The sequence below is a fragment of the Brachyhypopomus gauderio genome, chromosome 17 (genome assembly GCF_052324685.1).
Source record: "Brachyhypopomus gauderio isolate BG-103 chromosome 17, BGAUD_0.2, whole genome shotgun sequence".
Lineage (NCBI taxonomy): Eukaryota > Metazoa > Chordata > Actinopteri > Gymnotiformes > Hypopomidae > Brachyhypopomus > Brachyhypopomus gauderio.
Window position 1 is genome coordinate 16197183 of NC_135227.1, and position 16454 is coordinate 16213636.

General features: G+C 46.6%; 2 protein-coding genes across 9 annotated transcripts in view; both read left to right on the forward strand.

The window, feature by feature from the left end:
- Positions 1-10173, forward strand: part of ccdc88c (coiled-coil domain containing 88C) — a 46817-nt gene extending 36644 nt beyond the window's left edge. Inside the window, exons 26-30 of the mRNA XM_076979227.1 lie at positions 2567-2773; positions 3146-3220; positions 3325-3393; positions 3659-3894; positions 7803-10173. Of these exons, the coding sequence (XP_076835342.1) occupies positions 2567-2773; positions 3146-3220; positions 3325-3393; positions 3659-3894; positions 7803-8681 (1466 nt within the window). The 3' untranslated portion in view covers positions 8682-10173. The remainder of the gene's footprint in view (positions 1-2566; positions 2774-3145; positions 3221-3324; positions 3394-3658; positions 3895-7802) is intronic.
- A 145-nt stretch (positions 10174-10318) lies between these two features.
- Positions 10319-16418, forward strand: gpr68 (G protein-coupled receptor 68). Of its 8 annotated transcripts, XR_013121991.1 has the most exons (4): positions 10319-10742; positions 12834-14130; positions 14734-14828; positions 16115-16418. XR_013121991.1 is itself a non-coding variant. In XM_076979234.1 (3 exons), exons 2-3 carry the CDS (start codon positions 12718-12720, stop codon positions 13893-13895), a joined length of 1089 nt encoding a protein of 362 aa, XP_076835349.1. In that variant the 5' UTR covers positions 10319-10742; positions 12687-12717; the 3' UTR covers positions 13896-16418. The 8 variants fall into 8 exon arrangements, 5 of the variants coding, with proteins under 5 accessions (XP_076835349.1, XP_076835351.1, XP_076835348.1 ...); XR_013121989.1 differs by having other exon boundaries at positions 12834-14828; XR_013121990.1 differs by having other exon boundaries at positions 14734-16418.
- Positions 16419-16454: the final 36 nt, after the last annotated feature.

The following is a 16454-nucleotide window of genomic DNA, read 5'->3' on the forward strand; positions in this document are numbered from 1 at the left end:
CCTGTGTTTCTGGTCCTCGCCCAACGTCCTGGCATCCGCCTCCCCGAGCGAGTCGCTATCTCTCATTGGCCAGTTCTAAACCCTGCATTACCGGCATTCATCTTCATCATCATCATCATTAGCAGTAGATACCATAATAATTATAACTTGTATTAATCTCCACTTTTATGCTGCACCCCCCATGAGGACTTTTTTTACACTGTTCTGTTTTTGCCAGTGCACCTGTGTGTTTCACATGCACTGTTCTTTCATAAACGTATGCACTAACGCACGAGTCCCAAAGAACACCAGCAACACATTTCTGATGTCATCACCACAGTAATCCATTTCTAATACACTACTGAGGTCTAGTAACACACACACACACACACACACACACACACACACACACAGGCTGAACCCTGCGCTCTTGAGGAGGCCACTGATCCCAGGCCAGCTGTCTGAGTAGAACTTTACTGTAAGTAGCAGTTTGGTGACTTGGAGCCCTGAATGCATCAGGCTTTGCTGTTGCTCCATGAGTAATGTGTGTGTGCGCTTGCATGCTTGCGTGTGTGTGTGTGTGTGTGTGTGTGTGTGTGTGTGTGTGTGTGTGTGTGTGTGTGTGTGTGTGTGTGAGGGCGCAAGCTTCAGAGCCAGCATGAGGAAGACAAATGTGTCCCCGTATGACAGCGTTCACCGCGGCCCGCGGCCCCTGTGTTAAAGAGACCAGTCAATATAAATCTAATTGAGTGTGTGTGGAGAGAGCGGGGGAGGGGCCGGGGGGAATAAGTTAATCAGAGGAGTGTTCCCCTTATACACCTGCTGGCTGAGGAATGAGGACGGCCGGTGTGTGTGTGTGAGTGTGTGTGCGCTCCCCCTCGCCTTCGTCACCAGCTACTGCCGAGCAACATGTGTCCTGTGTGTATGTTTGGTTCATTTCTTAAAACGTGCTCATTTCGTTGGGTATCATGGGGTCATCTTGATGGGTATTTGCCAGGCCTGGTGTTCTGGATCCAGACGAGATGCCGCACTACTGCTGAAGGGACAGATTTAGGCAGTCCAGAGAGACCTATCGATTTGTGTCTTAGGTGTTCCAGCGCTGTCCACTTCAACACCCAGCAGCATTGATGGGGAGAGAGATTGGTGTGTGTGTGTGTGTGTGTGTGTGTTTGTGCGTGCGTGTGTGTGTGTACATGCCTCTTGGAGGGGGGTTGGTTAGCTGTTTTCGCTGTGACTGTCTTCTTCCAAATGTGCAGGAAAGCCCTTGATATGCTGATGCAGGCTACAGGAAGCTCTGGTATTTATAGGTGCTATATGTACAGTTACTAGAGGTTTGATATGACTGCAAAGTGTTACTGCCAGTTAAGTAAAATAATCCTTTCGTAAAACAAGTCACACTGGCTTAGTACACGACAGAGTTTGCAGTAGACAGTGGAACAGCTGTTTGAGAGAGATGACATTGTAATCATAGAAACGCAGAGAAACAGTTTACGCAGCACATTTATTGGTGTATTTAAGGTTGTGAAAATATAGGTGTGACCTGGAGGTGCAGTGGGCAGGACGCCACTAGTGTGTCAGCTGGAGATGAAGGAGTGATGCAGATGCATTGTGGGTCTGGTGGCGTGTGCAGCGAGTGAGCCGCGGTGGTCCAGCCTGGAGACGGCAGGAGGGGAACTGGACTAATGGCCCAGTGACTAACGGCCCAGTGACTAACGACCCAGTGGCGTCTCTGGGAAGAAACGTCTGGGTCCTTTGCACCTTGCATGAAAATGAAAGCTGTGTGTCTTGAAGGCAGCAGGCGCGTGACCTGACGTTCCAGAGATGTTGATGGTGGAAGTGTTGACGGAGAGCCGGTACCGTGAGATCACTGGGGCCCAGAGGACGGGTGGTTACACACCAGTCACGTGTGCACAATGGAAGAGGAAGTTGTAGAGAGTTAGTGGAAGAAGGATGGACATGGAGGATGATGATGAGAAGAGGAGGAAGACTCGGTGGCTCTTGTTAACTTTGTGCTTGAAGAAACTGCCACACACCTCTGGGTTTAGGGAGGGAGGGGTCGAACAGTGAGGCTGCCCCCCTTATTTGGCTTACGCTTGCTGCTTGCAATTCCATCTGGTTCCTTTGGCTATTTGACTGTTGAACATCATCTGTTGTGCTGGCCTATGCAAGCTCGTACCACGCTGATGTTGTAGCAGTATACTAATAATCCAGTCATAACGTAGGTCATTAGAAGTACAGTTGGGTTATTTACGACCTGAGGAAGAGTCCGGTGTCTTGCACCGCAGCAGAGAGGAGCAAACACGCACGGCTCCAGAATCTCATTTGAACTCATGTCTTATTATTCTTTTTTGCATCATCTTCAAGCCTGTGAGAAACTGTTGGAAATGTCATATTAGCTCCCACTGTATGTTTGCAGAGAATGCTGCATGCTAACTCGCGCGCGAGCGTTTGCGCTAACGTCCTCCTACGCAGCTGCCCAGCACATCCGCAGGAGCTCTGCTGCAGTGCTTGTTTGTACGTTTGCGTCGCCCGGCCGTGTCCTCCCACGCAGCCCCTTGACTCTGTCTAACCCCCCCCAACCCCCCAGGCCTGAACGACTGCAGCGGCTCCCGAGGCCGAGAAGGCTACCGCCCAGCAGGGGGCAGCAGCGAGAACATGAACGGCTATGAGGATGTGGCAGTGAGGCGGAGAGGCACAGAGCCAGGAGTCTCCTGCTCCACCCCGCTGAACCACAATTCCCACAGCGCAGCAGGCTTCCTGCCATCCAGCGGCCGGTCAGGCCGAAGGCATAAAGGTAACTCTGTAAACAGAAAACTTTTGTAACCCACACCTTAAATGCAGTCTTATCTATTCCACCATGATTCGTAAACATTCGTAACACACAGATTGTGCGATAAACATTAAGATTTTTGTTGACTGGTCTTGATTGAATGTTTATTTGAACACTCTCCCCTCTCCGTTGATGGAGTGCTGTCCTGTATCTGAGCTAGACAGACATTACCCAACATGCCGTATTTCCTGTCACTGGCATTTATCGGTCATGCGTCATTTCTCAATTTTTAAGTGGTGTAATCTTGTCAGGAAATCACACCCCCCCTCCCCCCATCACACCCCCCCCCCCCCCCCCCCCACTCCTGAACGTTGTCACCTCCGTGTGCTTCTGCAGGATTAATCTCTGAGGAGGACCAGCGTCTCCACTCCCTTGATGCTGGCTTTGGCGCCGGTGGCCATGGAAACGCAGGTAGATCAAGCCAGATCAATACAGCTCGGTCCAGAACTTCATGTGTCTGCCTCTGTGAGAGCTGTGTAGACAAACGAGCGTAACCCCCCCCCCCTCCACTGCAGGCCCCCGGACCAACTCCACCGACCACAGCCACAACACCTCCAGCAGCAACTCGCCTGTCAACTGGAAAGGTGTGATTCATCTCTCCGTCTCTCTGCTTTCCCCACGCTTATCACATCCTACTCAAAGTGCATTTTCCATAACAAAAACGCGTAGACGTAATATCTCTCAGAGAATCTGGAGCATCTTTTGCTAAATCGTTATGGTATTAGTGTTCTTTAGTATTCGTTATGGTGTTGGTATTTTTTGAGGCAAGGCACGATGCAAGAGTTTCTCTCTCGAAGGTAATTGCGATTTCACGTTGTTCGTACATCGTTCCGTTTGTTTCTGTCCTAGATTCTTTAGAGCGTCTGCAGGGTCGATCTGCCAGCCTCTCCAGTGATGACGTCACCAGGATGGGTCACGAAGGTTGCCGCCTCAGCCAGACCTCCCTGCTGCCCCGTAGCTCCACCCTCCCCTGTGACGCACGCCCCGCCCCATGCCCCGCCCGCCACCGCGCCTCCTCGCCGGGCAGTGAGATGGTCACCCTGGAGGAGTTCCTACAGGAGAGCAACGCCCTGCCCCCCCCTACGGTAAGAGGAGACGCTCAGAGAGGATGGCGCACAGCAAAAAGCAAACCAATCATAACCAATGAAGAACGTGCATGCTGAACAGGACAGCCATTTAGCCCCGCCTTCTTTCTCTGCAGTCTTTTTGGGTTCTCTCTGTTGTCGGTAGGGGTGTGTTTAAAAAATCGATTTTTCAATTCAAATCGATCTTCATTTGAATGATTCGATATCGATTTATTAAACCTGAGATCGATCTTTAGAATTGGCAAATTTTCCCCGTATATGCGTAGGCCTATCGTTTTAACGTCTCGCGTTTTATATCGCGTGACATGCTTTAATTCCACCTTGTTTAGGTGTATGAACCCTGCAAACATGACTTTGTTCATTGCGCTGAAGCGCGGCGCGCGGGAAGTTACAAAATTCGAGAGGTGCACGACCTCGCGAAGCGACAGGTGCGGAGCCACCGCGATTACGTCGTTTTCGGACCCTCACGCCGGTCGTGACGCGTTAAGCATAAAGCTGTGAAGTTTTCTCAACAGCTGGCAATATTATTACTGCACAAAGGAGCTGTCTCACTCAACATGTTGATCAGCTCATTTTCTTGCAGAAAATTTTGACAATCTCCAAGATGTCAGAAAGCAGTCATAAATAAATCTTAATGTTTACAATATTCAGAACTATGTTCATAAAAGTGCAAAAAACGTAAAATGGACACAAATTGAGTATTATATCGCGATTGCCAGTAGTTGTCGCCAGAGCGAACTAGTAACTCATTGAATCATAGATGTGGATCAGAGGTAAATAAACTAGATTTTTTTTCGGCGTGAGAAATCGGGTGTGTGAGCGTGTGAAGACGGTCAAATGCGTGTGTCTCACTCTCAATGCGTGAGAGTTGGCAACCCTGCTTATCGCTGTAGCTGTAAAAGTTAACATTAGTGATGGCGATTTGTTTCATTAGCCTTAGCACGCATTCGTGTATTTTCTGTAACGTCAGTGAGACCAAAACTTTATTTTTGTGAATAACTCCTTAGTTTCAGGTCCCTACCTAATTTGATTTAAATGTAGCGAAGTTTGATGCCAGAGACTAATGAAAGAAAGAAAAACCTAAAAAAAATTCTTTATTAATGTAGGCCTATTTATTTTTGTGTTTTTTAAGGCAGTGCCTTATCCTTATTTTAATAATTGTTTGTTGCAACAAGCTGCACATTTCATTAAAGGTTTAATGAACTATTATCTTAATTGTTTTTATTTTTAGTTATAGCTGAAATCTAATGATGGTTATGTAATAGCAGTTGCATTCTAGTGTATGTTTTATATTCAATTAACGTACAATCCGACTAGTCGACTAATCGTAAAAATTAATCGGTGATTAGTCGACTATTAAAATAATCGTTTGTGGCAGCCCTACACGGGGGGACACACAGCCACCTGTTCATCTTACTGCTGCTTTGATCTCCAGCACTGCCACAGAGAAGGACCAGGTGACCTCTCCACACCACTTCTGCTGTGAAGATGGGCTCGGCGTGCTGTGTGCTGGCTTTCAGGCACGCGCGGCTGCGTGCATCTGTGCCGGACCGCACGGTAGCACAGATGGCTGTTCCATCTGCCATCAGGACAGAACTCTTGAAATCGCTTGTGGTGTTGATGTGGATTTTATTGGGGCAAACATAAAGTTCCACCTAAATTCTAGCAGCATATTCATCTGCCCACAGGAGGCACCCAGACGCTGTACCGTAGTTACGCCGTTGTTACACCACATGTAGTTACACTGCATGTAGTTACACCGTTGTTACTCCGCATGTACGGTACGTTATTCCTCTGCCTGGCTTTTGGTAAGGCAGTTCATTCTGCTCCTAAATACATACAAACAAAGGCTGGAACTGGATCAACCAGTTGTAGAAGTAGTTACATGGAGCCATGCTCTGTCAGAGGCTACATCGGCAAGTGTATTAATGACATCGTACTCAAAAGCGACACCAGGGTCAGTGGTTGATGCATGTCTAATGAAAGCACATTCTGCTGCATGCGAATCTGGAGCTGATGGGCACGTAGCAAGTCCAGTTGAGACCTGCAGAGGGCCATCAATCTCACCAAGAACGACTACGAGTGTTCACTGCAGTGGCTCTAACCTCAAGTGCATGTGGAAGGTCTCGCGCTCCATTATAGACTACAAGACAGGAAACAGTAATGCACCAGTGTATGCCTCATTACCACAAACAATTTATACCCTGCTATGGAACTAGCTGTGCACCAAGAAAATATGATGATTCAAAGTGGTAAGACTCCAAGTCCCGACACCATCCGTGCCAGAGTCCTTAGAGACTGCGCTGTCCAATTAGTGGATATTTAACAACATCTCGCACCCTTCCTAAGTGTCTTGGAAGAAATCCAGAGGTTCTTCAAGAAGACCATATTTGTGTCGGTGCATAAGAAACCAAACGTTACTGGCTTGAATGTTACCATCCTGATTTCACCTGTTATGAAATACCCAGAGCAGTCAAAACCTACACGTATTCATCACTACCTGTTACCCTGGACCCACTCCAGTGATGTCATTACATGATGATGGCATTACACTGGACATTACACTGGACATTACACTGACGGTGCACCCTGCTCTCTCACATCTGGACAAAAAAAAAAAACATTTGTATGCAAGTGATTCAGCAGTTCAGCAATTCAGCACCAGCATTTCCATCAAGCAAAGATCCAGCCCTGCACTGCTACTCTGCCTCACGTAACTGCTGACCCAGAACACAGGTGCACCTCAGGGATGTGTTCTTACTCCCCTCCTGTGCTCCTTATAAACACAGTGCGTTTGCCAAAAATAGCCCCAGTGCAGTCTTTGGTGCAGGACTGCAGCTGGTGCCACTGTGTCTCATCACTGACGGAGAGGGGACGGCCTAGACGCAAACAAATCAATGTCAGAGTGGTGCAGCAGCAACTATTTCCCTCTTAAATGTCAGCTAAACGAAATAGATGATTGGATGTTAAGGAGGCGCGGGAGCAGGGAGGTCCCGCCCCTCTTCGGATCAGTTGGCTAAGGCAGCAGCACCGTGGGCATCTGCAAAGCTCTCCAGAAAGTGGTTTAGAAAGTGATTCCTTTCTAAACCAGAGGCTTGTGTCATTTCCCTTATTAGAAAATAGGTGTTGCATTGTGAATATCGGTGTTTTACACATTAACGTGGTTTTCTGTTATGCCTAATGTAGGGCAAAACTTGCGAGTGTCATTTAAAGTTTCAGACTGGGTGTAAAGCGGAAATTTGGCAGTTTGGAAATTTTCTCAACGCTGTTGAGAAATTAGGGTAAAATTTGGGATATTCCTGAGAAATTCTGATTGGTCCTCGTGACATTACCTTTTCAGAGCTGGTACGCCAAAGCAGCAGGATCTCAATAAGACTCTTTAAGTCGGTCAAAAATCAATAGGGGCTACTTTTTTATGGCTATTTTTTAATGGCTCTACTTAAAATGGACTCTATCCGATGTGATGTTGGCTTTGAGCAGCTTGACGCAGCTCGGGCTGAAATTTCAATGGTGTTTTGCATCACTTGGGCCCATTAAGCTAATGTCATTTAATGCTGAAAGACATTTTACTATTTACGTTCTAGCACCACTATGACTGCTGATATTCTGGTCTTTAAGCACATTTATCAGCTGCTGAACAAATAACTCTCGGCCCCCTATTTTTCTCTTTCTTGTTATCTCGTCTTTCTCTTCCTGTTGTTCTCTAGCTCTGTCTCACCAGTTCCCACGTATCGGTGTTATGAAATATTTAACAGGCTGTCGTCTCCTTGCCTCTATGTTTCTGCACTAAGGTTACAATAAAGATGATGATTATGATTCTGTGGGTCTGTGTAATGCAGCTATAATACACTTTTGGCTTGTGGTTGTGTGTGAGCTCCGTAATTACTAGTTTTGTGTCTTTCTCTTAGGTGCAGACAGGCAGCCGGGAAGACCTGATGGCAGATTATTTCACTAGAACGGGCCGGTCAGGACCCTTGAAGGATGCAGCCAAAACCCCCACCAGCTACGTCACGCCCACTGTCAAAACGCCTCCATCTGGGCCGGACGGGCGAGCGTCCAAACCTGGGCACAGCGTGAAGCCTAGCATGAGGCTTGCGGACACATCCACACCACCCTCTCACTCCCAGACGCTCCCCGGCCGCGGGGCGAGTGGCCCAGGTGGGCGGCCTTCTCCCCAGCCGCTCACCGGGCCTCGCGGAGGGGCTGCCGGCCTAAGCCGCACCTTCAGCCTGGCCTCGGCCGATCTCCTCCACTCCACCGGGCCTGACGGCTACCGGGCCGAGGCGGGCTCGCCGAGCCAGGCCGAGGGTGTAGTGAGGCGGACGGGTGCGCCAGCACGCGAGCGCCCGCAGTCGGCCAGGCTGGCTGGCCCCTCATGCCTGCCTGGAGACCCTGGCCCACCCTGCGTTGACCCTCGCCGCCTTTCGGTGGCTCCACCCAGAGACGGGCCGCCCCCCCTGCCCTGCTCCACCTCCACCCCCACACAGGTGGGCGAGGGTCTCTGCGGCGGGCGCTCCGGAGCGTTGCGATTTGGACCGGGGCACGGCCGCCCGGCCACCCAGCACCACCGAGGGGAGGTGGCGCTGGTGACCCCGGTGCGGGCCGTCTCCGCCCTCAGGCTGGATGATGTGGAGGAGCCCAGAGAGCGCAGGCTATCCGACCCCCAGACCCTGAAGAAGGCGGACAGCCCGGGCTGTGGCACGAAAGAGCAGCCCAACATCTCGCCCGCTTCGCCTGACCCAGCCAACGACCCACAGACCGTGTGGTACGAATACGGCTGCGTGTAGCTCTACCTCAGCCCTGCGCGACGCTGCGATGGGGGTGTGGCCTGTGGTGGGGTGACTGTTGAATGACGTGAACACAAAGTAAATGGATTTAAAGCCCCCCAGAAATACTCCCATGTATCTGCACAGGGTACACACGTCGTATGTTTAGGGATGCACGTCTTAAGAATGTATTTAGTTTCCTTCCTCTCCATTATCGAGCACCTCTGATGTTCCTGCAGTCGTTGGACGGCAGAGCTGGCCCGTTTCAGTTCTATTCTGAATGTGAAAATCAAACACTGGCCTTTTTGTGCGTGAGGGACCACTCCCTGGAGAACCACACTGTAATTACAGGATCCATCTTTAGGAGACCGCACAGACTGAGCGAGTCCGTCGTTCGGACAACCTCGCCGAGATCGCTTACTGGAAACGTCAGCCCTCTCGGTCCCAACGGACAGACCCCTGCCGTGCGGCTCCACCTGTCCGATGAAGGACGAGGCAAAGCGCCACCCTTTTGCTCCGAGGCGTGCCAGTAGAATCACAAAATGACAATGAGAGGGAGAGGGAGATGGCACGGGGACCAGGACACCAGGCCTGAAGCTGGGGGCGAAGAGTTGAGAGCAGGAATTTCTTCACTGAAGCGATGAATGTTAGTGGAGTGGCAAACCTGCTGGGCTTTCTCCATTCACACTATCACCTATGGGGCATTGTCCTCAACATCTCAAGGGCTTTTATAGACGTGGTATGTGTTGACCTGACAACTTGGCAAAAAAACACTTTTCTTTTTTATAGAAGTAAATATACTGATAGAGCACTATATGGGCGGGATGAAGTCTTAACTGGAGTCTTAACACTGGACACATTCCCCAGTTTACTGCAGGAAACTGAGTTTGATTACTGTACCAGCAACACTGTAAACTGTTTATTAAGAGCTGGTTTATTTATTCATGTCTCCCATGAAAAGGACCTTTTGTGTCTGTGATTGTGTGTGTCTTTCTGTGTGTCTGTGTCCTCTTTTGTAATATCAGTGTGTGATATGTGATACAGAATATGCTCTTCATTAGCGTGTCTTGATTTCGCAAGAAACCTGTTTTGGAAAAACGACGAAAGGAGAATTGTTTTTACTAGATGGGACATAAAATTGCAGATGAAATTATGAATGAAATACCCCGGGGCTGGGCCGGTTGGTTTACATGTAGTGTTGTCTGAGCTTCAGCACAAGGAGCGGATGGTTGTGGTTGTGTGTGGTTGTGTTTGTGCCTCCATGGTGAAGGGCAGAACTGTGTCAGTGCACTTGTATTTTAAAGGGTGGAGTGTTGTAGGGTCCACGCAGGCAAGACACGAATTACTTTCAAACACTACTGTACACAGGCCACGGTTATTATCTGTAAGTTATTTTAACAGTCGCCCTCAAAACGTCTCAAATAATAGGCTGTGTAATAACTGATACGAGTGTTTGTATGGAAGCTGTTATCCAAAAACTGAACTCTTTATAATAAAGATTTTCCAAGCGAAATGAGATTTTTTTTGTTTATTTTTCCTCATAATTCACCATTCGGACTCATCACCAAATAATGTGATATTTAAATAATTATTGTCTAGGCTTGCTGAACCCACTGGGATGTCTGTCCAGTTGAAGCTTCACTCCGACACTGACCACGTGTGCGCCGGTGATGAATACAAAACAGGATCTATGTCCAGTGCGCTCGGAACTGGCCATGCTGCCCCTCATCACCAGCGTACTTCCCGAAACACTCACGAGATGTTCTCGACAGTTTTAATAATGACGATGTTAGGATGATTATTCTGGGAGATAAGAGATGAAATATGCTCTTCCACTCGCCCTCACGACTCCACCAGTTTGCAGCGGGTTTATCGTGATTTGATTTTTTTGGATAATACGCGACAAGACGTGTCAGAAAAGACAGCAGAAGGGAGGTAAACTATCTAATCCTCTATTTGATACAGCCTAGTTTTGATGAGTCTACACACACAGAAGCAACACCGCTCATTTATCGCTCTTAGTTACGAACAAGTAACAGGACGAACATGTTCCGCGCTAAATGTCCACCAGTGAAGCACACGGTAAAGAGCTGTTCAGTTATTATAGAATTACATATCAGTGCTTAAGATCCATCTTTGCGAATATGCTTTTCATTTCTCTTTCTATGGAACCTAAATCTGAAACATATTGTAAACGTTGCTGAAATATGGCATAGCTTATATATTCACTTAGAGCCGAAATAGTGTGTTTTGTAATGCTTTATTTTACTTGCGTTTGTTTAAGCAGTGTTCTATGATTGTGAAGTTGAATGAAATGTGTTAGAAGGATGGATGTGTGTGGAGGGAGAGAGAGAGTCGTTTAAGCAGTATTCAGGTAGCATATCTATCTGCAGTTATGTAAAACACTGTTATATCGCACCTGTTGTCCTAACTCACTAACGGTGCCACATTCTCACCCCTTCAACATACTTACATGCTCTTTCATCTTTTATTCAGTAAACTGGTGTTTGATTCTTTATCAATGATGGACTGGATGTAGATAATTGATAAGTGAGTCTAGTTTTGGCGATCATTCTCGATGCGTTTTCTTCGTGTCTCGTCCTGCATGCAGGTGTTGTGCTGAATTCACAACAGAAACCCCTGTTGAATGTAGATATGTGCTTTATATGGAATAACCTACACATCCAGATAAATCACCAAAAAAAAAACGTTAACCAGACATTTGTCCTGCGAGTTCTGTGATTAGTGATTATTGTTAATGAGCACACTAATTTTGTCCTAAATAGATAATTGGACATCATTAGGGAATATTTGGCAAATATTCTTAAAATCTTATTAAAAAGGAAACAAGTGAGGTTGTCAGATAAGATGTAAGGTTGTCAGTAATGACGAGGAAAAAAGTAGCTAATACGAAGTAGCGTGTATAGCAAGTATGTTATTGTCCTCGATCATTAAAACTTGGCTATTATTTATGCATAGAAACGACGTGTATGGCACATGTCGTCTGTATGGTCTTCATGTGCGTGTAAACGAGGGCAGTGTGGACTGGGTCCAGCACCTGCTCCTTCTGCCTCAGCCCGAGTGATGTTGCGGAGGGTCCAGTCACAGTTACGGAGCGACGACTGCGAACCACACAACGAAGAAAGAATCTCGCACACCCCTCAATTACAAGCCCAGTGTAGCATTTCAGGAAACTATATTAAAACCCTTCTGAACAGCAGGGATGGTCGAATTGCAGGTTTTGATGTTTACATTTGGTACTGTTCCCTGACACGTCTGACATTGATGTAGTTTCAGTGCTGATGAGTAGAACTGGGCCCAATATCTTCCCCCCCCCCGATTTTTGGCATCGTGACAGCAGGTCCTTTGTGGGCACTGTGGTAGCCTACTTACTGTTCTTGGAGGAGAATGCTAAGTACTGCTTGGCATCTTTAACTACAGCCAACATAAGTGTGAATGGATCTCTGAACAGTGATGTGCTACGTGCCCGGTTCTGCTGCGACAGCCGGTGCTTGTTTCTCTAGAATAATGTCTGTTAAATCAGGCTTTGGTGGCCTTCATGTCTGACTATATTGGCGTTTTCAGGAAGCTTGCTGAGGCTTTTCACCACTGACAGCTTTTTAAAATAGCCGGCTGATTAGCAAGAAAGCGTGTAGACGTTCCCAGACTTCTTCTATGTAAAGATCCTTTGTGAACTAACAATTTATGTTCGTTTTCTTGTGTAGCGTGCCAACCTGTCAGACCATGTGCAGACTGTTTTGTTACACTTGACTGGAATCGAATGACTGTAATGAAACTGTAATGACTAATGTGAATCTAAATGCCTCGTCTTATAAGGTTGGACTGGGTGGAAATCTCCTGCTATAGGTTTAATATTAGGATTAATATTTTCTATTTGAGATCAGCCTGAAGTGAAGAGCGCAAAGCAATATCCAATCTGAAAATATGCTGTAAAAACATAATATGCTGTTATACTGTATATACAATCTAGAAAATTGGCTTAAGTACTAAATATTTTCCATATAGAATCCTGGATTTGGCCCTGGAAACTGCAGTGATGCCAGACATGGAAAGTGCATTACAAGTATGTGCTGCTTATTTATAATCAAAAGGTGTTGCACTTAGTGGAACATTTGTAAAGGAATGTGAAATTGTTTTGTTTGGTTCCTCTAGAGCCCATGGAATGAGTCAGAGCTCATCATGATGAACATGTCAGAAGAAACGAACTGCACCTTTGAAAGTGGGATTCATCTGTACCTCTTCTCCAGCACCTACATCCTGGTCTTGCTGGTTGGTGTTCCAGCCAACGCCTACTCTCTCTACCACGCCTGGCTCCAGGTGAGGGCCCGGAATGAGCTGGGCGTCTACCTGCTGAACCTGACCGTGTCTGACCTGCTCTACCTGGCCTCGCTACCCTTCTGGCTGCAGTACATCTTCCAGGGGGATGATTGGAAGTACGGAGAGTTGGCGTGCCAGCTGTCTGGCTTCCTGCTGTACGAGAACATCTACGTCAGCGTGGGTTTCCTCTGCTGCATCTCCATAGACCGCTACCTGGCCGTGGTCCATCCGCTTCACTTCTCCTCCCTCCGCACCATGAAGGCGGCCATGCTCATCAGCGCCATCGTGTGGCTGAAGGAGCTCTGCGTGGGTGTGGTCTTCTTCCTCCACAAGGAGGTGAGCAGGGACAATAAAAACCGCTCGGTGTGTTTCGAGCACTACCCCATGAAGCCCTGGGAGCATTCCGTCAACTACTACCGCGTGTGCGTGGGTTTCCTGTTCCCGCTGGGAGTCCTGTCCATGTCGTACTTCCGTGTCCTGCACGCGGTGGGCAAGAGCGCCGGAACCCAGAGGGCGCAGAAGGTGCGCATCAAGAACCTGGTCACCAGCACCATCATCATCTTCCTGGTGTGCTTCTCGCCGTACCACGTCTTCCTGCTGGTGCGGACGTCGAGGGAGAAGGACTGCGCCTTCATCGAGAAGATCTTCAACTACTACCACTTCTCGCTCCTGCTCACGAGCCTGAACTGCGTGGCGGACCCGGCCCTGTACTGCTTCGTCAGCGAGAGCGCCCAGCGCTGCCTGCAGGAGGCGCTGGACTCCTGCACCCACGCGCTCTGCTGCTGCTCCCACCGCGAGGGCAGCTACGTCACGGACTCCACCGAAGCTCCACCCCCCAACGAAAGTGGCACCATGGTCACGCTGCTGCAGCAGATCAAAGCTGATGAACACCTGTGATTTTAACTGTTTTAATCCCGAACTTCTCATGATGAGAAAGTATTAGACTTCCCTGATACCTCGGGCTACACAGACAGGTTTTTGTTTGGAAACTGAGTAAATTTGTAAAGTTTGTAAAGTTTGTGATTGTGGTGTAATTCTCAGGAACTGGAATCTTGATAATTACTGATTGCTGACATTTGAGGTTTGAGGGAGGAACTGAAATTCCAAACCACCACTTGGAATCGGCACTGAGGTCAGTTGAAGTTGAAGTTGATCTAGGCTTTATTTTCATACGAGTCATTTTTTATAACCAAAACTGATGATAAGCTAAGATATCATAAACTGTCCTGGTTTCATCTGTATATATTTTTTTAATTAATATTTTACATTAAGGTTGTTTTAACATTATTTACAGCATTCGAATAGTAACATTAACAAACCATGAACTTCAACACAAAGTTATCGTTATTGTTCATGTTAAAATAACACCTATATTAGTACTCGTCAATGCTGTTCACAATCCGAAAGACTGGGTAGAAATTATTACATTTGCATATGAAAAAATGACATTTGGCCAGTATCCTTGGGTTTATAAAAAAAAAAAAAGTGGATTTTTATGTATTTGTTAATATTAACCATTGCTGTAAATGTAAGTTAAAACTTTTTGCAAATAGTTTCAAACGGTTGTATTCTGAAATGAACCTGCAGGGAAGAACAAGCCGTGGAGGTCTGACAGACATTAGCATGTAGTTTATCTGATGAAGCTGTAATGAGAAACATGTAGAGGGGTGATGTGAGGGGTCAGGACCCCTAGGCCAGTAAATTGATCAGTCTCCCCTCTTTATTTATCTTGGAGGTTTAGACATACCTAAGCAAAGGAGCAGAAGACATTTCACTCAGTGGTGATGTGATGTGTGCTAGATATATTGAAGAAGTTGTAAAATTGATGAGGTAAGTTTAATTCACTGAGCCTTAACGTAGAGCTGCGTGTGTGGTCATAAGATATGAAAGTTACTTATTTTATGATATGTTCTCTTATTTGCAGGATGTTTACAGTTGCTCATGCATGTTTGGACCTGCATACATTGTATTCAATGTAATCTGTATATTTACTTTGTATTTGAATACATTATTACTTAAAACTCAAAAGTTCAGGTATAAAGTTTTGGTCAGTTCTTTTTATTTAGCATCATTTGATGTTCAGTGACTGAAGTGCTGACACTCGATTGAAGGGCCATGTTTATGGCGATCTTGGACAATTTATAACTGACATTTCAGCTTTGACATTTGAAATGTACATTTTCTGACTCGTATGGCCTGAGACGTACATGAAGCATCGCCGCTGCAGTTCTCCCCTTCATTCTTCCTTTTCGTTAACAACATGCGTCTCCCCACAGCTTGTAGTACTGAAGCTGTGAGCTGGAATGCCTTTCCAGAATGATTTATGAGTGGGAGCAACAACCCCCCCCCCCCCTTACACACACATCAGACAGCATGGTTGCTGGGCTCGCTACACAGATAACATAAACAGAAACTGGTACCAGGTAACTGGTAACTCGGTGTTTAAGAATTTGTATATTCAACTAGAATAATTAAATTCAGGAACATTAAAGTTACTGCGCAACCCTGGCTGGTGATTCATTTTTTTCATATTATTAATTCTACAAAGTACCACCTTCCATATTTATATATTGTGTGTTTAGCTTTGGGCAAAGGTTTTATTAATGTGAATGATGTATTAACAATACATTGTTAATATGTGCATTAGTATTAAAATGTATTATTAATACAAATATATGTATGTGTCGTTAGAGTTGGTACAAAGCATTATGTATTAACATAATGAATTATGCATTGTGCTGTAATATAAGTAATGCTTTAGAGTTGCCTGTGCTAGAATTGTATTACTTGAACCTGGTGTTGGTTTTAAAGGCTACTTCTCAATTGTGTCCCTCTTTTCATGCACTTGGGTGATTTTTTTATTTGGTCTCACTGTGCAATTGAAATTTCATCTAGAGCCCTACTGATGCAATTACTATTATTAACTATGGTTCGTTCCATTGTAAATACAGTTAATGTTACTATACAAGCCTTATGGGTAATACAAAGGTTGATTCCCTTTGGTGGACTGGTTGGTGGACATGGTATGTGCCCATCCCTGCACTAGCTATCTAGAAAAAAGTGGGAAAAATGTCTAATTACTTATGGTCTTCATTTGTCTGGTCTGTTCCGGATAGGATTCAGCCGCGTCTCCCCGATTTGCCCTCAAAGTTGCCCCCCGGGGTAGCATGGCTGCCTTCAGCCTTCATCACACATGGGGTCAGAAGTGGGCCTGCGATGAGGCTATCGGGGGCGTGCCCTACGAACCTACCCCTGCTGAGAGGGGACGTGAAACCCCTCTAATGAGGCGTATGGGTATGGCCCTGATGGAAAGGGCACTCGTGTGTAGAGGAACACGTGGTGAGTGTGACTCCCCGGAGGTGAATGCATTGTGGCGGAGACTGTAACTCTCAGAAGGTCTAAGGTTATATATTCAAAAAGCTAGGTTATGTTCTCACATGTGTAATACCAAACATC

Coding starts and splice junctions, on each gene's coding strand:
- gpr68 (XM_076979232.1), top strand. CDS start 10,707: ATGTTCCGCGCTAAATGTCCACCAGTGAAGCACACG. Junction 10,743..12,833: donor GTCCACCAGTGAAGCACACG/GTAAAGAGCTGT, acceptor TGGTTCCTCTAG/AGCCCATGGAATGAGTCAGA.